We start from the raw sequence: 24,914 nt of genomic DNA, 5'->3' as shown, positions 1-24,914 counted from the left end.
GGACCAGGGCACAAATCATAATAATCAATAATTATGCTCTTTATTTAGCCATCTTACATATAAAACTTTATTTGTTAATTGAAAATTGTGAATAACTCAGGTTAATGAGAAGGGTGTGCTTGAAAGGATGCACATAACTCTGAAATGTTGTGTTATATTGGAGAGAGTCTCAGTCAAATCATTTTCCACACACAGTCTGTGCCTGTATTTAGTTTTCATGCTTGTGAGGTCTGAGAATCCACTCTCATATAGGTACGTGGTTGCATAGGGCATCAGTGTCTTAACAGCGCGATTTGCCAGGGCAGGATAATCTGAGCTCATTCCAATCCAGAAATCTGGCAGTGGCTTCTGATTAAATTAAATTTTCAAAGAACAGCTTGTTGCAATTTCAATGTGGCTCTCTTGTTCAGATATCGGCAAGTGGGCTGGAGGTAGGGCATGGAAGGGATAACGAATCCAGTTGTTTGTGTCATCCGCTTTTTGGGAAAGTACCTGCATAATTGCACACCCAACCCACTCAGGTGCTTCGCTGTATCACATTTGACGTTGTCCGTAAGCTTGAGTTCATTTGCACACAACAAATCATACAATGATGGAAAGACCTGTGTGTTGTCCTTAATGCACAGAGAAGAGCTCCACCTTCTTTATCATTGCCTCAATTTTGTCCCCCGCATTCAATAGAGTTGCGGAGAGTCCCTGTAATCATAGATTCAGATCATTCAGGTGAGAAAAAACATCACCCAGATATGCCAGGCGTGTGAGAAAGCCGTCGTCATGCAAGCGGTCAGACAAGTGAAAATGATGGTCAGTATAAAGAAAGCTTTAAGCTCGTCTCTCAATTCAAAAAACGTGTTAATACTTTGCCCCTTGATAACCAGTGCACTTCTGTATGTTGTAAAAACGTTACATGGTCACTGCCCATATCATTGCATAGCGCAGAACGAGAGTTCAGTGGCTTTGCTTAAACAAAGTTAACAATTTTCACTGTAGTGTCCAAAACGTCTTTCAAGCTGTCAGGATCTTTGGCAGCAAGATTATTAGTGGAGTCGGGAGCAACTGCTTACATGCGCTTTACCGCCTCAGTCTCCCTGTCATGGTTTTGCGCCATCAGTACAGATACCAACATATCTTGACCACCAAAGTCCATTTGATGTCACAAAGCTATCCGAGACTTTAAAAATATTCTCTCCTGTTGTCCTGGTTTCGAGTGGATTGAGGAAGAGGATGTCTTCCTTACTTGACCCCCCATAAACGTAACGGACATATACCAGGAGCTGTGCTAGGCCCGCCATGTCTGTTGACTCATCCAGCTGTAACGCATAGAATTCCCTGGCTTGTGTGCGAAGAAGTAATTGTTTCAAAACATCTCCTGCCATGTCACTAATGCGTTGTGAAGCAGTGTTGTTTGATGAAGGAATTGTCTGTACAGTTTTTTGGGCCTTTTCCCCCAGAATCTTCCCAGCCATATCTGTGGCAGCAGGAAAAATTAAGTCCTCCACAATAGTATGGGGCTTGCCTGTCCTAGCTCGGTAACTCACCATATAAAACACTCTTATTAATGGTATCTATTACTTTTATATGTCTTACTACTCGAAAGTCGTCTTAATTGCCGCTCAAAAAACTCTTGTGGCTTCATTTTAAAATTGGCATACTTTGTTTCTAAATGTCTGCGCAAGAGTGAAGGTTTCATTGAGTTGTGAGATAGTACTTTTGCACATATAACACACTGTGGCTGAGGAAAGCTACTACTCCCAATATAAGTGAAGCCCAAATCAATGCCGTTCTCGTCATATTTGATGGCTTCTTCGATGGTCCAATGTGCCTGTCTGTTGTTTGGTGCTTTCCCGGGTAAGGGGGCAGTAGCTCTTCGGCTGCATCAGATTCACAACTGTCAGTGTCCATGATAGCTGGCCTAAGAACAAATTTAGAATTACTGATGCATTGGATGTGCTCGTGGAAGGAAGCAGAACAACTTGTGTTGTCGACAGGTGCAGATGTAGTACTGCTGTCAGGTAGCTACTGTAAAGTTGAGGTGTATAGGCTTCTACATTTACAGTATGTAAGAGTTTTTGCTTGTGTCTATCGAGAAAGTTGTGTTGTGTGTTACTAAACAAATACCGGAGGAAAGTGGAGAGTGTGCCTTGAGCTTTTTGCGCTGTGCCCGGCCCACGCGACATGCGATTTCTGTTAATCATCAGATTATCATAGTCAAGACATGCAAACTGCCTGCAGCAGCACCCCGACGTGAAGGACACAGAAATTGTGTGCGAGATTGCAAATCATGAGGCAAATCGGTCTAAAGAACAGCACTTTGACCATCTTTTTAACACTTTGTGTCCATATATGTTATTCAATTAAATCAAAAGTGGTTGAAAAGTGATTGAAAAGTGCTGTGCCTTGTCACACGTTTTCTACTAGCCCTGGTTTATGCAATATATCTCTCCATATTTCTCTCTCTTCTCTCACACACACACACACACACACACACACACACACACACACACACACACACACACACACACACACACACACACACACACACACACACACACACACACACTCTGTAGCCCTCTAGGACCAGAGATGCTCACTCCTGGCGTAGATCCAACTGAAGGCGCCCGCATACTAGGTTCGGTTTGCTCCTAGCAGAACTCGTCTAGGCAAAATGAACATCTGTGCCTAGCATACTCCCTTAAAAAACCCTCGCTTGAAAAACAAGAAAAAACCTTCAATATTGCCGGGTAACGCCTTATATTATGTGGCCCTTATTACTATGTAACTAACATAGTAATAGCTTAACATAGTAGTTACATAGGTTTTACTTAACATTACATGTTAATAGGGTTGTTTGTGGAATCAGTTATTACACAATTGGAACAAGGAATGTGTTATTACATATTCACTTGCTGAAGGTTATTCCGCATGTGCAACTACTGATGTTACTGTACATTCTCTTGGTCCACTATGTAACTAATGTTTTGTAATTATACTTTTGAAAGTCAAACCAAAATGTGCCACTCCCATTGAAACCACATGTAATACCAGGATCGATATATAGGCTAGGACCTGGTAACAACAATTGTAACAAAGGCACACCCTGCTATTAACTCCAGGTCACTTTCAATGTGTTTATTTCTATGTTATGACCTGTCTCAAAGGCTATACTGAATCAAGTGTAATGTAAGAACAATGCAGTTACATAGGATATACTTGTAATTATCATGTATCTACCCAGGAGAAAGCCACTTAATGTAAAGTATTTCTATGTTATGACCTGGCTCAAAGGCTATACTGAATCAAGTGTAATGTAAGGACAATGCAGTTACATAGGATATACTTGTAATTATCATGTATCTACCCAGGAGAAAGCCACTTAATGTAAAGTATTTCTATGTTATGACCTGGCTCAAAGGCTATACTGAATCAAGTGTAATGTAAGGACAATGCAGTTACATAGGATATACTTGTAATTATCATGTATCTACCCAGGAGAAAGCAACGTAATGTAGATGCTGAAGTGCAACATCGGCAGATGAGGTGGATTGAGACGCATCCAATGTCAGATATCTGTAGGCCAACTGCCTCAAGGCCCTTATTGAATTTGTCTTCAGACCATGACCAACTCAAACAGTCTAGGCACAAAGGTGAGTCCAAGGTCAACAAACCGATTGTATGTAATTGACTGGATCATTCGTTAGTTTGTCAATCAATACAGAAAACATTGTGGTTGGATGTAATTTGTGCAAAATACCTAATGGTAATATATTTGTTTTTCTGTGCTTTTTTATTCATAATCATCACTAGAGGACAATCACAATGACCCGAAACACCCACATCCCCCCTCCCTTTAGAAACAGCAAAATTAACAAGCATTACAAAATCTACCCTTGGAAGAAAAATAAACCGAAACCAAAATCAACTGGAAAATGTACAAGACATACAGGTCAAATCATTCCATTCCCATAGACTAACCTATCCACGAGATCTGACATATCTAAAAAATATATGTATGTACACACTGCTGTAGACATGCAAACCCCTTACTTAGGCCTACACAATGTCATTTTATGGCCTTTGTGACCACTCTCTACTCACTGGAGTTATAACTGGTTTATGACCTGACCTTATAACTGATATTAACTGTCTATGAGACTGCACTATGTCATATTGCGTCTCAAAGGACTGAGCTGACACAGGTTGGTAAATTAAGCTGCTAATAATGAATGGCTATGAATGCCAGTACATGGTTTTATGGTCTTATGTAGCACTTCATAAGGCATTGGACATGTCTACATAAGACCATTGTTTAAGTGTGCCCAAAGGACTGTTCTTTTCAGTGGGGGTTGACAATGAGAGAGCATTCAGCAGGAATTACACTTATTCGAGGACAACGTCACAGTGATGGTGAACTTGCATTGCCTACAGTATGTCTCTGAAGAGCAGTGGAGCATTTCCTTGTGCAACAAGAACAAATAATATTGAGGGTGAGGAATTGAAAAGGGTACTTCATCTGTGTTTGTCTCTTCCCAATGACTACTACAAGACTAACAAAACTAGTGAAGCTGCAAGGGGAAAAGAACCATGCACTTGCAAGTGTGGATGTTGCAACACTAATGGCCGCCATCGATGATGTAGGCAGTTTGCTATGTGCTTTGCCGAAAGTGATCGAAGTGGCATTTTGGATTAGTGAGAGTTCCAGCTTGTTGTCCCGACAATGCCCGTCTCCATTGTCTTTGACAGGTGTCCTTGGAAGTTCTCTGAATGAAAACACATGCACACACAAACGTACACACGCAGACACACGCACAAGCACTATCAAACTCTCTTTCTCAAACTAACACAAACGATCTAATGTACACACACGCACACACACACACACACACACACACACACACACACACACACACACACACACACACACACACACACACACACACACTAGAAGCATCAGCAACTCTCACTGTCCATCTCTGTCTTAACACTTGGTCCAAAAGCCACCAGCCTTTAGTGCAGGCTTCAGCAAATGTTTACAGAGAGGAAGTCCTGCCAAAGTCCTGCCGAAGGTTCCCAACACATCATAACTCCTACTCTTCTTCCTCCTCCTCATCATCATCGGGCAGTGGTAGGATCTCTTCCCTGAGACACTCCCTGTAGAAGTTGGTGAGCGACGCGAAGAGGTGCTGCCGACTCCGCTGGGACAGGAAATGACCCTCATCTGGATAGAGCTAGAACACCACGACATAAACACAACATTTGTTATTCATTTTTTTATTTCACCTTTATTTAACCAGGTTGGCCAGTTGAAAACAAGTTCTCATTTACAACTGCGACCTGGCCAAGATAAAGAAAAGCAGTGCGACAAAAACAACAACACAGAGTTACACATATGGGATAAACAAACACAGTCAATAACACAATAGAAAAAACAGTATACAGTGTTTGCAAATGAAGTAAGGAGGTAAGGCAATATGAGTACAACATGAACACAACATGTGCAAAGCAGCATTGGTGAAAAGCTTTTACTTCTATTTCTTTATACCACCACTGTATGACTGTGTGTAATTACTTTCTTTTCATCACAGTAGCTGGTGGTACTGTATGGTTATGGTACTACATACAGTAACATACTGTACATAATGTAGGGTACTGCATAGTTTTGTTTTTGCTAGTGTACATTCAAAGCAACCATAGCTTGAGTAGGCTTATGGCTTCATGTATCTAGTGTACCTGCACACTACACAGTACCTGTTTACTACAGTAAAGTGTGCAATACTTTCTCCATACCTGCATTGAGTAGTTTGCTCCAACTTTCACAAGGTTCCTGATGAGCTCAGCAGTATGCTGAAAGTGAACATTGGCTGAAAGGCAGATGAAAATATGTCAGCAGAATTCTGCTTGAATCATCACAGGGAAGAGAGGCAAGATCACATTTGAACATAAAACATGACAGGGTGGAGAAGAAATTACCTTATATAAATTGGTCTAACTTGAAACATTTGAGATTTCTTGTGGGTAATCCATTCTCTGTACCATGAAATGGCCCAATTCTTGACTCTGTTTCATGTATTCTATGTCCAATATATTATTTAAATAACTCATATTTCATAAATCAGTCATTCTTCAGTTGTGGCAGTTTTTGTCAGGTTATTGCTGTTTCATGTGCCGTCTGGCAAGAAGCACACTGCAGATTGGTCATACAAAGTCAGGAATAACACAACAGCTACAAAACTGACTCCAGATCAATGCGGAGGTCTTTTTTCGTGGTTTCTCTTAGTTAGTCACTCACCATCTGCTGTGCCGTGGACAAGCATCAGAGTCTGTTCCCTCAGTGACTGGACGTTCTGCAACACACTGGAGAACTGCAATAGAGCCATCCATAGAAGTGTTAAAGAATCATAAAAACAGTTTGCTGGCATATTGTTAGAAGGGAAGGTCAAGAGGAATTCCTAGTGAGAGGAGTGTATGGAGTGGAATGGGGCAGACGGTACTTTATTCCTGCTGTATAGATACTGTCATTGGCAGTAAGTAAGTTTCTAGTTTGGGGAAGCTAATTGTCACCATAACAATGCAACTTTATAATAAAGCATTCCATGCATCATGGCATTTGCAGACTTATGTAAGATAGCCTACTATTCCTAATGTGGCAGATTGGATAGTCATAATTTAGGCTAATAATATAACTCAATAACTGGTCGCAAAAGAGACTGTTCAATGTATGGCTGAGCTCGTGGTGGCATAGAATAGGCCTAGGCTATAGGCTATATGAGATATGCTTCTTCTTTTTTTGCACAGGAATGAATTCTGCTATATGACTGGAGATATAAACAGAATCTTTTTTAATACAATAAAAATGACAGGGTAGCCTACTCTGCTGACACTGACAAACAGATCAATAAAAACAACATTGTCTGATCCATATAATAGGCCTACGAAAAGGGGAGACACAAATATAATATGATGTCCATCTAAACAGGAGGAGGAAATAATTGTCCAAAAACAAACTTTCAAGTGGAACTGACCCAACAATGATAAAGAGTGAATATGCGCACTCACTGCGGATATGGCCAATGCTCTCCTCTGCATGGTGCCAATAAGATTACAAAGGCTATAATGTTCACTCAATTAAGTTGAATATTTTGATCATGAAAAGACAGATTACAGTTTTTCCATTGTCTTCTCTTTGCAGCAAAGGCCATTTGCTTTCCAAACTATGTTTTTCTGCGATTGTATTTGGAAATATTGCAATACGCCTGGCTGGGCCTCTACTTTTCACGGACAGTCGCAACTCAACAATCATCTATATAGTAGGCTATTTGCCTCACACGCTGCCCGGGCCCTTCAGACTTAAAATAGGCAATGCGGTTTTAAACAATCCACAGCTTTTTTTTTCAATCCACAGCCTGTGTGGCCAAATCATGCTTTCTGTGGTAGTAGCCTATTTTAAATGATTTTATATATTTCTGTATAGACAGGAGTAGGCTAATTAGGCTATTTTATTTTGGCAATTTTACTTTAGGGGAAGCTGAGCTTCCTATGTATAATGTTATAACAAAAATGCCTAATGGTTGTGACTGCTATATAAGTTAGATTGAGAGTGCACAATCTGCATTTAAGTTAGCTTAGTGTGCAAATGCAGTCAATCATAAATAAACAGCTTGATTTATCTGACAGGCACTGTAATTGAATTAATTGATATCAGGCATAAAATAATCAACGATCAATCCATTGTACATTACAATAACACATGTATACAAAGTTAAATTCTAAGCCATGACAGTAGGAAGATGGAACATCTTTTAACCTTCATAAGCATTGCCTTTTTGTCTGTATACCAAGTTTATTTATTTGGTCTAGACGTCATGTCAGTGGAACAGCAGTTCTCAGGATTTTACCTGCTGCAGTTCCGTCTCTCTCATCAGTGTAACTGAACCAGCTGTTTGACATAGCGGCAGATCCACACCACGGGGGTGTCTGGGAAAGCCAGACGTCCCCTTTCAGCAGCTCGTCAAAACATGAACGCAGTGCGATCTAACAAGTTAATGCGCCACAGTTACCGTGGAGATGAGTGACAAAGTCTCTGCGCTCTGGAAGCATCAAAAAAAGAAAAGGGAAAAAATTCTGATGGTAGCGACACTCAGTAACTGCAGGAGCTTAACCGCAAGCATGTCAGCAACGATATGGCGAGACGGCTTTCAAAGAGCTAAACAAGATTGACGGCATACAAGTGCAGGGAGGCGGTAAGCAAACGCACCTGATATCTGCTGTCGTCCCGTAATGGCATGCCAAGGTACCTCTCGGAAAACGCTGATGCTGTTTAATAGAAAGTGATACATTCCAAACAGGGTGGCAGGTACAGACAGAGCTTCAGTGTTTCAGGTGCATCTAAGTGGTACTTTTGCTAATGCTATACAAAATGTGATCTCTGTCATTCTGCATCCAAACTACATTGAACAAAACTATAAACCAACATGTAAAGTGTTGGTCCCATGAAAATATCCCATACATTTTCCATACGCAGAAAAAGCTTATTTCTCTCAATTTTGTGCACACAGATGTTTACATTCCTGTTAGTGAGCATTTCTCCATTGCCAAGATAATCCATCCACCTGAGAGGTGTGACACATCAAGACGCTACTTAAACAACATGATAATTACACCTTGTGCTGGGGACAATGTGCAGTTTTGTCACACAACCCCACAGTTGTCTCATGTTTTGAGAGAGTGGGCACCAGAGCTGTTGACAGAGAACGGAATGTTCATTTCTTTACCATAAGCCACCTCCAATGTCGTTTTAGAGAATTTGGCAGTACATCTGACCGGCCTCACAACCACAGACCACATGTAACCATGCCAGCCCAGGACCTTCACATCCGGCTTCTTCACCTGCGGGATCGTCTGAGACCAGCCACCCAGACAGCTGATGGAACTGTGGGTATGCTAAAACAAAGAATTTCTGCACAAACTGTCAGGAAACTTCTGAGGATGAGGAAGCTCATCTGCGTGCTTGTCGTACTCACCAGGGTCTTGACCTGACTGCAGTACGGCATCGTAACTGATTTCAGTGGGCAAATGCTCAACTTCGATGGCCACTGGCATACTGGAGATGTGTGCTCTTCATGGATGAATCCCAGTTTCAACTGTACCGGGCAGATGGCAGGCAAGCGTGTATGGTGTTGTGTGGGCAAGCGGTTTGCTGATGTCCACATTGGAGGTGGGACTATGGTATGGGTAGGCATAAGCAACGGACAATGAACACAATTGCATTTTATCGATGGCAATTTGAATGCACAGAAATATCATGTCGAGATGCTGAGGCCCATTGTCGTGCCATTCATCCGCCGCCAATACCTCATGTTTCAGCATGATAATGCAAAGCCTCATGTCGCAAGGATCTGTACCCAATTCCTGGAAGCAAAACATTTTCCAGTTCTTCCATGGCCTGCATACTCACCAGACATGTCACCCATTAAGCATGTTTGGGATGCTCTGCATCAACGTGTACGACAGCGTGTTCCAGTTCCCGCCAATATCCAGCAACTTCACACAGCCATTGAAGATACTGGGATCTCTATGTTTCAATCTTCAGTCATTTGGTCTCTCTGTGTGGCTCATGTGTTGCAATGTATCATATTAATGTACAATTTGAACAGTATCCAATTCCTTATTGAGGAATGTTTTACAAAATAGGACAATCTCCTACATAAATGGTGCCCTGTGTGAGGCGAATCACATACTCTATATAAACGGTGCCCCAAGTGAAGAGGATACCCGACTTAGGTGTCAACACTTCAGTCACCTCTCCTTTCCTTTCCTACCCCTCTATCCATCCTTGCGAAGTGTAATATCTGGAATCCGTCAATGGAACGGACATTGGAATTTCCAAGCTTCTACTCACCATATAGTTTCCAGTCCGTGACGGGGGACATTGCTACTGAACATTTGAACAGGCTGTCGGTTGATTTGAGCATCATTAATGTAATATAGGCACCATAACCCTGGAAAACAATCAAAACAACAAGATACAAACAAGTAAACACAAAATGCAGTTTCCGTACAATACACAGAATCGGGACCGCTTTATCATTTTGAAATCAATCAAAAAACTATATTTTTTTTAAACAAAATTTTAAAAAACGTGTCAAGTTTTAAATCCTGGGAAACTGCGAACAAATAATGTGAAATTTGGTCCTGACAAGTTGAGTACGTTTCTCCTAAAGTCATTAACCCTATGAGACCGATGGTTGCAAAAATGTAACTCTGTCTACAGGTCATAAACAATGACCTACAGGTCATAAAATGTACAGGTCATCAACAAAAAAATTATGTTAACACTACATAGTGCATCTCCTTAGACCTAAATGTATCTTAGTAGCATTTGTTTTGTGTCAGTATTATTATTGTGGCATCAGTAGCCCCTGAAACATTAGAAGCATGTCCACTTATTTAAGACCACACTGGTCCACTACACAATGCATATGTTGGTAGCCACCCATGCAAGTACATGACTTGAAAAATTGCTTACTGTCTTCTCTAAGATGTGGTGATTATGTATATAAACATTTTTTTTAATCAAACATTCTGAGCCAGAGCATGAGGTAATTTTGTAACTGTTGCAAAAACACATCATTGGGCTTAAAATGTTGCAACACAGAGATATAGGGCCACTTTCATATGTTGACAGACAAGTAAGAGAGATTATTTCCCTTTCAAATACATCAGGAGATTATTTCCCTGGACAAACAAATACATCAGGAGTAACTTTGATGTTCCCTCTACACATCAAAGAACAAGAATGTATATTTTTTTTAAAGTGGTCCGAATACTTTACTCGGTCAGAATACTGCCATTGACGACCATTCATATAATGGTAAAGAATTAAGATAGGTTATTTCTCTCCAAGTGAACCCAGAAAGGAGAACCAAAAATTAGATGTTCTCCACACATAGAAACCCCACCAAATAGTTTATCCTTTGAAAAAAAAGATGTTTTTTGTCAGGATTTGGCCAGGGTTGTTCCGGGTTTTTTCAGTAGATGCCCCCATTGTGCTTTTTGACCTTATGTTTTTTCCCTTGATCCCCATTATTATTTGCACCTGTGCCTCGTTTCCCCTGATTATATTTAAACCCTTTGTTTCCCTCAGTTCTGTGCTCTGTGTTTGTATGTTAGCACCCAGCCCTTGTGTTCTGTGTGCTCTTGTCGATTCCGGGTCTGATTATATTTAAACCCTTTGTTTCCCTCAGTTCTGTGCTCTGTGTTTGTATGTTAGCACCCAGCCCTAGTGTTCTGTGTGCTCTTGTCGATTCCGGGTGACGCTCTTGTGGAATTCTGTTTTTTTTGTTTTTGTTCATTTTTTGTGCTTTACCTTCCACCTTTTGGATTTGCCATTTTTGTATTAGAAGGACTTTTTACTTTATTAAATACACCGTCTTAAGTACTGCTGTGTCTGCCTCATCTTCTGGGTTCAGCTGACTATTCGTGGCTCAGTTGGTTAAGTGACTGTTTCTCACTCCGGAGACCCAGGTTCGTAACCGGGTCCTGACAGTTTTTGATAGCAAAATACATACATTTTAATATGCATGAGTTTGACGCTATTTTCTACTTCACGGTAGGGCTGTTTGAAAATGTCATATGCCTTAATTAAAAATGTGTATGGTATCTGTAAATATGAATTAAATAAAGAAATGATGAGTCTCGTTTAGTCAAGGAGAAGCACTGAGCAATGTAGGGAGAAAGGCAGGATACATGATTGGCTGAGACAACGGAGGGAGATAATAGAGAGACTACTTTCTGGAGGACAATGCCATGCTCACTCATACCTTTACATGTGAATTCTTAAAGAGATGGGGTGGGGCTAAGTTTCAAGAGGGTGTGAATGATGCTGAATGGTTATAAACAAAGAATAGCTCTCTAGAAAGTGTGAAAATCATTCAAGGTCATTTTTCTCCTACTTCTCATCAAAGTGGGATAACAAGTTTATCAAATTTAAAAGAAGCATACCTTTCCCATGTTTACCCCAACTAGAGTGTTAGATATACAATTTAAACTCTGAGTCTGTACTTTTATAAAATGAAAAATGTCAGTCATATTGTGCTATTCCAGACAACATTTGACTTAATTTCAGATGTACTCCATATACCATAAAACAATATATTCCATCATGTTGTAATTTTTATAGAATTTCAGTTTTCTTAGCACACAATTTTCCTACCATTGAAGCCCAATGGAGCATTTCTGCAACGTTTCCATAAAATTGGTCTACAGATTTTCAAAATCAGATGCCTATTAGAAGTATGATAGATTCTGTCAATAGATTCTTACCCTCCCAAATACTCCTATCCGTGTCCGATCAATGTACGGGAATGTCAACATGTATCTGAAATAAGTTACAAAGCATGATTGTCACTCATAGACAACAGCAATATGAATTCACTTCCCCAAAATGTTTTAAGATTGTTTGACAGCTAAATGGAAAACGTGAGCAGATTGTTGAATTAGCATGTATTCTAAGGCTAATTACTTATTGATATAGCTAGAGTTAAAACCAAATTACATTTAATGGGATAAAACTAATACATACTCCACAGCTGTGATTTGATCCTGCACCTCTACGGTTCCCAAACGCCGGTGGACTTCATGTAGAACCCTCTGGCCCAGGAAGCCACTCCCTCTGCCATCCAGACGAGCCACTATGACGTTATCCGAGCTGACCAGAACTGAGTCCCAGTCCAGGACGAAACGGTCGCTCACCGCCTGGCCACCGGGGGAGCCATCGCTGAAAGAATAAATATAATTGTTAGAATGAAATAGTGTTGACACTATGAGCACTGTAACGACAGTCTGACTCTCACGCGATGGGGTTCATATCAATCATAATAGATGGGAATACATAGATAAAAACACTTCAAACAGATTAATTCAACAACAGTAAGCACAGATACTGATGGCGATACGTACACTATCAATAGCAAGCCATAGTGACGCGATTCAGAAAAGTCCGGTGGGTAAGAGATCTTCAAAGGCAGATCTGAGCAGAGAAAGTAGCCATTAGCAACAACCTTAGAATAATAGATTAGAGAAACTGACAGAAAAAAAATGTGTCATTAGCCAAAATGATCGGTCATACCAAAATGTTCCATCTGGATTATTCTGAAATCCGTCATCTGAATCCTCTTGACCTTTAAAGCGGCCTTTAGTAGAGAGTTGTTCTCAAGGATGTAGTAATCTAATAGGGGGAAAAGGTTGCATTAGTTTTAGATATGTTCACAATGTGGGCCACTTATTCTAGCGAGATGCAAGTGGAATTATATTAGACTTATATAACGCATAAAGACTTCTCATTCAAGCCTGAAATGAAATAAAAATAAACTTTACAGCTTTCAAGGATTTCCCGCACACTTTTTAATGATAATTCTAGTGGGGAGTTGAACAGTGTCCTTGATAACCAACCAGGTGCCAATTGTTTAGCCCTTACAACAAGCCTTTGAATGGTGCATACAACCAGATGCATTGTATTTTCTAACTCAGAATAAGATGAGGAAATAAGGAACTAATGTAGCCTGATCGGTGCTGCCTGTATCTGAGTTTGACCACTGTAACTTAATCAGTGTCTGCTGTATACGATTGAGTAGGTGTGCTATTGATCTTGCCACAGCTGGCAGAGCAAATAGCAGACTCACTGGCATGCAGAAAGTTTTCCTTTCGCCAAAGATATCTCATATTTACCAACTGCTTGTCAATGGTTGTTTTTAAAAGAAGCCCCCCTGCCATTTTCTCCACATTGAACTACACAATGAATGCCTATTTTATCCTTCATTTCAGCCATCTGAGAGGAAACTGGAAAAAAATAATTCATCCAGTATTTTCAATAGAAACCCCAAATCAATAGACGTCTCATTATGAAACTGCCAAGGCCCTGAAGTTCTCAGCTGTGGATTGGAAGGTTTGTCCAAATAACCCTGGGCAAATTGATTGCATTTTTTCCACTGCAGCTGTTAACGTTCAAGACAAAACAATGACAGATATCCAGACATGGATGGTGTAAATGAAAATAAGGAAATTAAGACAGCAAGGGGTCGATTCGCATTGCTAGTTCAGAGTCAACAAGGGTACCAGTGAGAGGGGGGCTGGTATTTTTCAACAGCAATTCTTCAATATTTGAACAAAGTGAGCAATAGCTTTTTTTTTGTTATTATTTTTTTTTTTACACTTGTTGGTTCTGGCAAAATGCCAACGTTCTAAGTTGTCTCGCTAACTCCTTTGAGCAGTTTATGACATACCTATCAGTTAAGAGAGATGGGCTGCTCATTGGTGATGTTCACCATAAAATAAGCTTGTATGCTGATGATGTCCTGATATTCATCTCTAGTCCCGAGACTTCAATTACATCTCTTATTAATATTATTGAATTATTCAGCGAATTCTCAGGCTATAAGATTAACCTTACTAAGTCAGAGGCTATGCCACTTGGTAGCCTACACTCGGTACCTAATACTTCTCCCCCCTTCCCTTTTAAATGGTCTCCCTCAGGTTTCATGTATCTGGGGATATTTGTAACTCCAAAATTCCAGCTAATGTACAAAGCCAATTTTTTGTTCCCTTGTTTGATACAATAAGACAGGATCTGGAGCGCTGGAACTCTCTCCCGGTTTCTTGGTTGGGTAGAATATCCCTTTTGAAAATGAACATCTTACCTAGGCTACTTTACCCAATCCAAATGATCCCAGTATTACTCTCCAATACAGTAATAAAGGATGTAAATGGATGGCTAAGTTCCTTTATATGGAGTAAACGCAAGCCAAGACTTAAGATGGCAATATTGCAGCTGCCAAGTTCTATGGGCGGCTTGGACCTGCTCAATATCAGGTTCTATCAATGGTGTGCCCACCTTTGTTATATTTCTGACTGGATCACAAATGATGACTCCTCTATTTGGTTAGACATTGAGACTTCTCTTTCAAAATACCCCTTACAGGATCTTTTATTCTTCAGAAGTTTTAAGTCTATAAAAGATCACTGCAATAATCCCGTTACACTTAACACACTCAAAGTATGGAGGTCAGTTCAACGCTTCCTGGGAAGGTCCAAACTAACCTCTGCTCTTACCCCAATTCTTAATAACCCAGATTTCAGTCCAGGATTGCTGGATGCTGGTTTTAACTTATGGCTTAATAAGGGCATACGCAGGCTAAATGACTTATTTGCTGATAAGATTTTGTTGTCATTTGAGCAGATGGTCGAGAAATATTGACTCCCAAAGCAGGACTTTTTCCGCTTCCTACAAGTAAGACATTATATTCTGAAGAGCACCACCTTAATTGGTAACCCTGATATGTCTGTCATTGAAAAAATGCTTTTTCTCCCACAAAGGAAAATGTCTGTAAGTCTGTTTTATGATACTTTAAGGTCCTTTTCTGCTGTCAACACACAGAGGGTGAAACAAGTGTGGGAGAAAGAATTGTCTGTTACTATTGACGAAGAGACGTGGGAGGACATTTGGAGATATGCAAAAACAATATCTATATGTAACCGTACTAGAGCAATCCAATTAAGAATAATACACAGATTGCATATATCCCCATATCGCAGATATGCTTTTAGCCCCACTTCCTCTTCCCCTCAGTGTTTTAAATGCAAAACTGATACAGGCACCCTAACACATTGTTTATGGTCATGTACCAAAATACAAAGATACTGGTCTGGTGTTCTGCAAGAAATTGAAAAGATCCTAGGGGTTGATCTAGAGCTGGACCCAGTTTCTTTATTGTTAGGTCTCCCTAGTAGGCATGTTACTTCTGTGGGTAAAAGGAGGCTTTACAACATCCTTACCTTCGCAGCGAGGAAAAACATAATTTTACAGTGGATTAGTAATAAGGTCCCTTCTATTAAAGATTGGCATAAGATACTATTTGAATGGGTGCCTCTGGAATATCTGACATGTACATTGCATTCTAAAACAGACCAGTTCTACAAAGTATGGAAACCTTATCTAAATTACCTAGAACCTGATGTATCAGCTATTATGCTGCAAGGATTCACTTAGAATGGCGGGGATCTATGTATTTTAGAACTACACTGTACGTTCCAAGTGTGCAACCTAACCTCTTGGTTTAAACTGAGCTTTTTTGTTTCATTTCTGTTTGTAAGTTGGTTTAAAATGTATGTATTGAGAGAGGCAATGATGGTGATTTGTTTTTGTTCTGTGTGCCTCGTCTCTGTTGTTGTATCTCTTAATTTGGGTGAAAACTGTGAAATTCCAATAAAAATACTATTACAAAAAAAAAGAGAGATTAAGTTGACTTCTTACTGGCATTATTGAGGCTGTGTAAGATCACAGTAGGTGCTCCGGGACCTGCGGGGGAAAAAAAGGATTAAAAGATTTGAAATCAGTATCCTCAAATCCTTTGAATGGCTGAAGATTTACAATTTGGTGTGACTTGAGTCGACAACTTAAGCTTGAGTCACAAAATACCAGTTTCCCCAAGCAATACACGTTAGAGGAGTAAGACATACAAATGCATCCTATTTGTACATAAAGAGATAAAAAAAAATAGCATGTCTCAAGCAGGGTAGCATAGTCACAAATACAATGGCAGCAGCCTTTCCAATCCCCTAGCTGCTGTCACAACCAATGTAACCAAATTTACCTCCACTTCTTTACCTATTACACTCAGTAGTTAAAGGTAATTCAAACTGCCTCTAATAAACCAGGCCTTTCAGATTAAGTCAATTATATTCAGCGCCCATTGGAAGACACCCAATCTGAGGTTAATAAGATCAAGCGGATACCTCAGGGGATACCCCAACCCTCCACAAATCACTGTTCACTCAGGCTAGCCCTTCCGTTTGAATAATAGTAACCGGGGTAATGGTGATTTTACAACCACACACTATTACCAGGAATGGTAAACATATGAGGCTTTTAAAGCCCAACACAGATCAATGAAGAGGAAGCATAGTTTCATTTTCACCCCTAAAGCGAGTTTTATCATGTCTTACATGGTTGTTGTTTTTGTTAGAAAAGATAATAAGATAATTCACAACAATGCAGCATTAAATCATTCGAGGAGCAATGGCTCTCAAGGATATTGCAAACTCAGCAAAGGAAAAGGGCTGCTGTTATAGCATTTCTACCTGCTCGACAATGGTAATGATATCCGTTGCGTTTAATGGAGGGAATTAACTAGCTTTAATACGCTTGTTGAGGAGAGTGGTCATGACAAGCTGCCTGGTTTTTACTGAATTTAGCCTTATCCTCAGATGACATGCTAACTGCATTGTGTTTATTGCTCAAAAACAGGATGGTACATTTTGCCCATTAACTCATGGTGCACAAGACAAACGCACCCAAGCATACATTACGAATACATGTGGTTAAAACAAACCTAAACAATAAACAACCACAGTGGCAATAAACTCTCTTTAATGCACTGTGCATGGCACGATAACAGCACGTAAAGCAATTATACACAATAGAGAGGCTAATTTTATTTTGAATTGTTTGATAGTCTCTCTACACTAAATGTTCAATAATGACAGATTGCCAAAGGCAAACTCCTGACATCTGTCAAATGGGTTGTGACTCACAGGGCCAATGACAGAAAATGGTTGATTAAATTGGAACTAGACACAGAGTTAACAAAACATTGCTCTTTCCATGACACAGACTGACCAGGTGAATCCAGGTGAAAGCTACTCTATGATCCCTTATTGAAGTGTAAATGAAGAGGAGGAGAAATGTCAAAGGATTTTTAAGCCTTGAGACAATTGATACATAGATTGTGTATGTGTGCCATTCATAGGGTGAATGAGCAATACAAAATATTTAAGTGCCTTTTAAAGAGGTATGGTAGTAGGTGCCAGCTGTACTGGTCAGGGTGTGTCAAGAACTGCAAAGCTGCTGGGTTTTTCACACTCAACAGTTTCCAATGTGTCAAGAATGGTCCACTACCTAAACTACATCCAGCCAATTTGACACAACTGTGGGAAGCGTTAGACACAACAGGGCCAGCACCCCTGGAACTCCTTCGACACCTTGTAGAGCCCATTCCCCAACGAATTGGGTGCAACTCAAGGTGCAGGTGTCCCTGGAGTTCATTTTCATATTAATTCATATTAGACTCTTCATCACAACAAGATTATTTAATCTACACTCAAAAATTTGATAATTCCCAGCACAAATTGCAAGAACTCCCCCTGGTAATGATGTGTCTCTGGCCTTTTAAAGGAAAGGTTCACCCATTTTGTAATGTTATATTGTTGATGTGCATCCCTGAGTGATGTTCTATTGATTTCCTGTGTCATTCCATGTTTTCATGTGTATCTGAGTTATTGGAGTTCAAGCAGGCAGAAATCCGGCAGGTATGACGTAGCACTGTGATAAAGTCCCTCTCGCTACACTGGAAGTTAATAGGAATAGGATTTTAGATTGCGGAAATATCTATCATAAATGTCAAAATACATTGTCATATGTCATAGGTCAGGAGGATGTTCTCTCGAATGAGCCATTGGGCATTATTTTATTTTTTAGATATTCCTACCTCGAGAAATGCACATTTTTCCTATTTGTCTCCCTTTTTAGTCCAGGGTGCATTGCATGGTGCCGTTGCCAGAGATATTATAGAAAGGAAATAGGATAATGCCCGTCCCAGCAGACTGTCGACCAACCGTGTTCACGTTGTCATGCTGCATCACGCTATTGCTAAGCTAATTGTCATGCAATCCCTTCTCAAAGTGTATCTGTCGAAAAACTTATTTTCCTCAAAAGTACATAATGACACGATTTCAAAGCTACAGTGACTTGCGAAAGTATTCATCCCCTTGGTATTTTTCCTATTTTGCTGCCATACAACTTGGAATTAAAATTGATTTGAGGGGGGGTTGTATCATTTGATTTGCATAACATGCCTACCACTTTGAAGATACAAAATATTTGCAAACAAGAAACAAGACAAAAAAAAGAGAAACTTGAGCGTGCATAACTATTCACCCCCCCTTTTGCAGCAATTACAGCTGCAAAGTCTCTTGGGGTATGTCTCTATAAGCTTGGCACATCTAGCCACTTGGATTTTTGCCCATTCTTCAAGGCAAACCTGCTCCAGCTCCTTCAAGTTGGATGGGTTCCGCTGGTGTACAGCAATATTTAAGTCATACCACATATTCTCAATTGGATTGAGGTCTGGGCTTTGACTAGGCCATTCCAAGACATTTAAATGTTTCCCCTTAAAACCACTCGAGTGTTGCTTTAGCAGTATGCTTAGTGTCATTGTCCTGCTGGAAGGTGAACCTCCGTCCCAGTCTCAAATCTCAGGAAGACTGAAACAGATTTCCCTCAAGAATATTCCTGTATTTAGTGCCATCCATCATTTCTTGAATTCCGAACAGTTTCCCAGTTCCTGCCAATGAAAAACATCCCCACAGCATGATGCTGCCACCACCATGATTCACTGGATGCTGGGATGCTGTTCTGGGGTGATGGGAGGTGTTCAGTTTGCGCCAGACATAGCGTTTTTCTTGATGGCCAAAAAGCTCAATTTTAGTCTCATCTGACCAGAGTACCTTCTTCCATATATTTGGGGAGTCTCCCACATCCCTTATGGCGAACACCAAACGTGTCTGCTTATTCTTTTCTTTAACCAATGACTTTTTTCTGGACACTCTTCTGTAAAGCCCGGCTCTGTGGAGTATACGGCTTAAAGTTGTCCTATGGAAAGATACTCCAATCTCCGCTGTGGAGATTTGCAGCTCCTTCAGGGTTATCTTTGGTATCTTTGTTGCCTCTCTGATTATAATGCCCTCCTTTCCTGGTTTGTGAGTTTTGGTGGGCGGCCCTCTCTTGGCAGGTTTGTTGTGGTGCCATATTCTTTCCATTTTTTAATAATGGTTTTAATGGTGCTCCGTAGGATGTTCAAAGTTTGGGATATTTTTTTATAACCCAACCCTGATCTGCACTTCTCCACTACTTTGTTCCTGACCTGTTTGGAGAGCTCCTTGCTAAGTGGTGTTGCAGACTCTGGGGCCTTTCAGAACAGGTGTATATATACCGCGATCATGTGACACTTAAATAAAGTCCACTTGTGTGCAATCTAACTAAATATGTGACTTCTGAAAGTAATTGGTTGCACAAGATCTTATTTAGGGGCTTCATAGCAAAGGGGGTGAATACATATGAATGCACCACTTTTCCGTTTTACATTTTTTTGAATTTTTTTAAACAAGTTATTTTTTTCTTTTCACTTCACCAAATTTTATTATTTTGTGTATCTACATTACATGAAATCCAAATAAAAATCTATTTAAATTACAGGTTGTAATGCAGTAAAATAGGAAAAACGCCAAGGGGGATGAATACTTTTGAAAGGCACTGTATATGATATTGCAGACAGGAAGTTCATTATTCCATTCCACTGACACCTGCCTACTATATCTGACTGACCACATAAGGAAGTAGACAGGGGGAAATTTTGTGGTATGGTTATGTTAGATCTCAAAAAGGGGTTTGATACAGTGGATCATGAGATTCTGTTAATCAAACTAAGAGCCATGGGCTTTAACAACTTAGCAGTAAAATAGGTCAGCTCTTACCTGCAAGGAAGAAAACAGATGGTGGATGTGGATGGGACCCTGTCTAAACCCAAAATCTTGAACTGCGGGGTACCCCAAGGGAGTGTGCTGGGTCCACTTTTATTTCTATTGTATATAAATTATCTGAAATCTGCCTGTACATGTGACCTTTTCTGCACTGTTGGTTACCCACAAAGACAAAAATGTGGTTGAGAAAGCCCTCAGTGCTGAACTTCTGAATGTCATTAAATGGCTATATGAAAAAAAGCTGTCAGTCAATCTTGTTCAGGTCTAAAGTGAAACTGAGGAAATCCCCAGATTTTAAGGTGGTAGTAGGTAACATAGTAGTCACAGCAAAATACTCTGTTAAGTATCTTGGATGTGTGCTAGATAACCATCTGACAGGGGAGAGCATGGCAGAAAATGTTATCGCCAAACTGATCCATAAAATTAGGTTCCCTGGCTAGAACCTCCAAATATCGGGATAAGAACGCAAATGGGGACATTGGCAGGGGATATTGTTCAGTGCCACTTCGACTAATGCATGCTCTTCCAGGTACAATAGTGCCCCCAAGATATAACATTTTTTATTGCAGACATCTCAGAACAAATTAGTCAGGATTATTCTTAAACTTCCAGCACTTACACATCTTGACTATTCCTACTTTGAAAATGGTGTCTTGTACATACGATTGTCCACTGTATGGTCCCCAGATACTTATGTAACTACTTTAACTTAGTAAGGGATAACCATAACTATTCAACTAGAAAGAGTGAAACTGACTTAGTTCCTTTTAGATTTTGAACTGGTACAGGGAAAGAAACGTTTTTATACTGGGCTAATGCTGAATAATCTTCCAAAGAATTTCAAACTTATAACCTCCATAGGTAGTTTCAAGTTCTCACTGAAAAAAAATGGCTAAATAGTAACATGTCTTTAAAGTGAGTGGTAAGATTAAAGTAGGTGGCGGAGAATGAAATGCCAGGGATAGTCTTTTTAGTGCCTGTTGTTATTATAATGTGATTGTCTTGTGTGTCTTGTGTGTGTGTGTGTGTGTGTACAGTGGGGAGAACAAGTATTTGATACACTGCCTATTTTGCAGGTTTCCCTACTTACAAAGCATGTAGAGGTCTATAATTTTTACGATAGGTACACTTCAACTGTGAGAGACGGAATCTAAAACAAAAATACAGAACATCACATTGTATGAATTTTAAGAAATTAATTTGCATTTTATTGCATGACATAAGTATTTGATCACCTACCAACCAGTTAGAATTCCGGCTCTCACAGACCTGTTAGTTTTTCTTTAAGAATCCCTCCTCATTACCTGTATTAACTGCACCTGTTTGAACTCATTACCTGTATAAAAGACACCTGTGCACACACTCAATCAAAAAGACTCCAACCACTCCACAATGGCCAAGACCAGGGAGCTGTGTAAAGACATCAGGGATAAAATTGTAGACCTGCACAAGGCTGGGATGGGCTACAGGACAATAGGCAAGCAGCTTGGTGAGAAGGCAACAACTGTTGGAGCAATTATTAGAAAATGGAAGAAGTTCAAGATGACGGTCAATCACCCTCGGTCTGGGGCTCCATGCAAGATCTCACCTCGTGGGGCGTCAATGACCATGAGGAAGGTGAGGGATCAGTCCAGAATTAAATGGCAGGACCTGGTCAATGACCTGAAGAGAGCTGGGACCACAGTCTCAAAGAAAACCATTAGTAACACACTACACCGTCATGGATTAAAATCCTGCAGCGCACGCAAGGTCCCCCTGCTCAAGCCAACGCATGTCCAGGCCCATCTGAAGTCTGTCTATGACCATCTGGATGATCTAGAGGAGGAATGGGAGGTCATGAGGTCTGATGAGACAAAAATAGAGCTTTTTGGTCTAAACTCCACTCGCCATGTTTGAAGGAAGAAGAAGGATGAGTACAACCCCAAGAACAGGGGAGGATGGATGGGTCCATGTATCGCAAGATCTTGGCCAACAACCTCCTTCCCTCAGTTAGAGTATTGAAGATGGGTCGTGGCTGGGTCTTGCAGCATGACAATGACCCGAAACACACAGCCAGGGCAACCAATGAGTGGCTCCGTAAGAAGCATCTCAAGGTCCTGGAGTGGCCTAGCCAGTCTCCAGACCTGAACCCTTTAGAAAATAGTTGAAAAGGTTATACATAATTATTTTTAATTAAAAGAATAATTGTGTCCTTCAAATTTTGCTTTCGTGAAAGAATCCTCCATTTTCAGCAATGACAGTCTTGCAGACCTTTGGCATTCTAGTTGTCAATTTTTTGAGATAATCTGAAGAGATTTCACCCCATGTTTCCTGAAGCACCTCCCATAAATTGGATTGGCTTGATGGGCACTTATTCCTTACCATACGGTCAAGCTGCTCCCACAACAGCTCAATAGGGTTGAGATTCGGTGACTGTGCTGGCCACTCCATTATAGACAGAATACCAGCTGACTGCTTCTTCCCTAAATAGTTATTGCATAGTTTGGAGCTGTGCTTTGGGTCATAATGGGCCTCTGTACGCCTCTTTTAATTTTTCTTCATCTCACGAAAGATCTTCTTTGTAATCTGAACACCTCAAACTTAGATTTGTCTGTCCATAACACTTTTTTCCAATCTTACTCTGTCCAGTGTCTGTATTCTTTTTCCCATCTTAATATTTTATTTTATTGGCTAGTCTGAGATATGGCTTTTTCTTTGCAACTCTGCCTAGAAGGCCAGCATCCCGGAGTCACCTCTTCACTGTTGACATTGAGACTGGTGTTTTGCAGGTACTATTTAATGAAGCTGCCAGTTGAGGACTTGTGAGGTGTCTGTTTCTCAAACTAGACACTCTAATGTACTTGATCTCTTGCTTAATTGGTCACCGGGTCCTGCCGCTCCCCTTTCTTATAGCCAGTTTGCGCTGTTCTGTGAAGGGAGTAGTACACAGCGTTGTACGAGATCTTCAGTTTCTTGGTAATTTCTCACAATGGAATAGCCTTCATTTCTCAGAACAAGAACAGACTGTAGAGTTTCAGAATAAAGTTAATTGTTTCTGGCTATTTAGAGCCTGTAAACGAACCCACAAATGCTGATGCTCCAGATACTCAACTAATCTAAAGAAGGCCAGTTTTATTGCTTTTTAAATCAGAACAACAGTTTTCAGCTGTGCTAACATAATTGCAAAAGGGTTTTCTAATGATATATTAGCATTTAAAATGATAAACTTGGATTAGCTAACACAACGTGCCATTGGAACACAGGAGTGATGGTTGCTGATAATGAGCCTCTGTACGCCTATGTAGATATTCCATAGACAATCGGCTGTTTCCAGCTGCAATAGTCATTTACAACATTAATAATGGCTACACTGTATTTCGGATCAATTTGATGTTATTTTAATGGAGAAAAAAGGACATTTCCAGGTGACCCCAAACTTTTGAACAGTAGTGTATATCCCTGGTATAAAATCACATTCTGTTTGTGTCTCTAACATATATCTTCAGTGTATGTTTAGGAGCCGGTTATGTTTGCTTTTAGCATTACTATCCTACTATCACATTGGTGTTTGTTGGATTGGCTATTCTCTGATAGCATGTGATATACCTTACAGGGAAACAGTGAGCAGTTAGAGGAATTTATGTACTTTTGCTGGATCTAATAATTTATCTTATATGTACTGTATCTCTGATCCTGAATCTAAGTCTAAGCGGATGATGCATTGGTTGGGTTTAACAAATGGCCTAGCTGGCATAACTTCACCGTTTCAAATAATGAATGGTTGGTTGATGTTGGTCACTAATGTCTTTAAATTACCTCTCAAAGAAGGTTGATGCTTTAGTTTCCTAAGCTCTATCAATATTTATCTAACTTCAACAAAGACAGATGAGGGGTGCTAGCATGTAGATCAATATTAGCCTTCAGAATGATGCACTGCTTGTGTTAGAATTTAGCTTAGCTGACTAACATTTAAAGTGCAAAATGACGTTTGCTTTAGCCTGTTAGTGCTGTCTTGGCGCTATGGAGCACTACTTTACAATGGACTGTCTGAGTTAGTTATTTAGGTAAGCTGGATAAGACTTTACAGTGTAATGACATGTTTACTTTGCATTGGCCTGCTAGTGCTATCTTGGTGGTAAAGAGTGGAATCCAATGCACCGAGTTAGGATTTAGCTAACTCATCATTTAGCTCGGCTAGCTTACCTTTACAGTGGAGGATGATATGCTTATCATTGGGGCTTATCTCAGCATTAAAGAACAGACAGTGCGCCTTATTTAGCTCACACGTCAGACAGTGTCGAGGGAACAACCCGACAGTCTTCACACTGAAAGGAAGGGGAAGACGGAAG

At 40.2% G+C, this 24,914-nt stretch overlaps 1 protein-coding gene across 2 annotated transcripts in view; it reads right to left on the bottom strand.

Annotated features, from left to right (window-relative positions):
- Positions 1-3,848: 3,848 nt before the first annotated feature.
- LOC135547098 (inactive dipeptidyl peptidase 10-like) overlaps positions 3,849-24,914 on the bottom strand; it is a 149,436-nt gene continuing 128,370 nt past the window's right edge. For both annotated transcript variants that reach the window (XM_064975769.1, XM_064975768.1), the window contains 11 exons: positions 24,769-24,890; positions 16,304-16,348; positions 13,124-13,222; positions 12,955-13,024; positions 12,578-12,772; positions 12,319-12,373; positions 9,896-9,995; positions 8,252-8,310; positions 6,287-6,359; positions 5,785-5,858; positions 3,849-5,225 (listed from right to left, as the gene is read on the bottom strand). In XM_064975769.1, coding sequence (XP_064831841.1) covers positions 5,085-5,225; positions 5,785-5,858; positions 6,287-6,359; positions 8,252-8,310; positions 9,896-9,995; positions 12,319-12,373; positions 12,578-12,772; positions 12,955-13,024; positions 13,124-13,222; positions 16,304-16,348; positions 24,769-24,890 — 1,033 coding nt within the window. In that variant the 3' untranslated portion in view covers positions 3,849-5,084. The remainder of the gene's footprint in view (positions 5,226-5,784; positions 5,859-6,286; positions 6,360-8,251; positions 8,311-9,895; positions 9,996-12,318; positions 12,374-12,577; positions 12,773-12,954; positions 13,025-13,123; positions 13,223-16,303; positions 16,349-24,768; positions 24,891-24,914) is intronic.

The sequence above is a fragment of the Oncorhynchus masou genome, chromosome 10 (assembly GCF_036934945.1).
Source record: "Oncorhynchus masou masou isolate Uvic2021 chromosome 10, UVic_Omas_1.1, whole genome shotgun sequence".
Classification (NCBI taxonomy): domain Eukaryota; kingdom Metazoa; phylum Chordata; class Actinopteri; order Salmoniformes; family Salmonidae; genus Oncorhynchus; species Oncorhynchus masou.
Note: the sequence above shows the minus strand (reverse complement) of the source record. Positions and strands in the feature narration are given on the sequence as shown.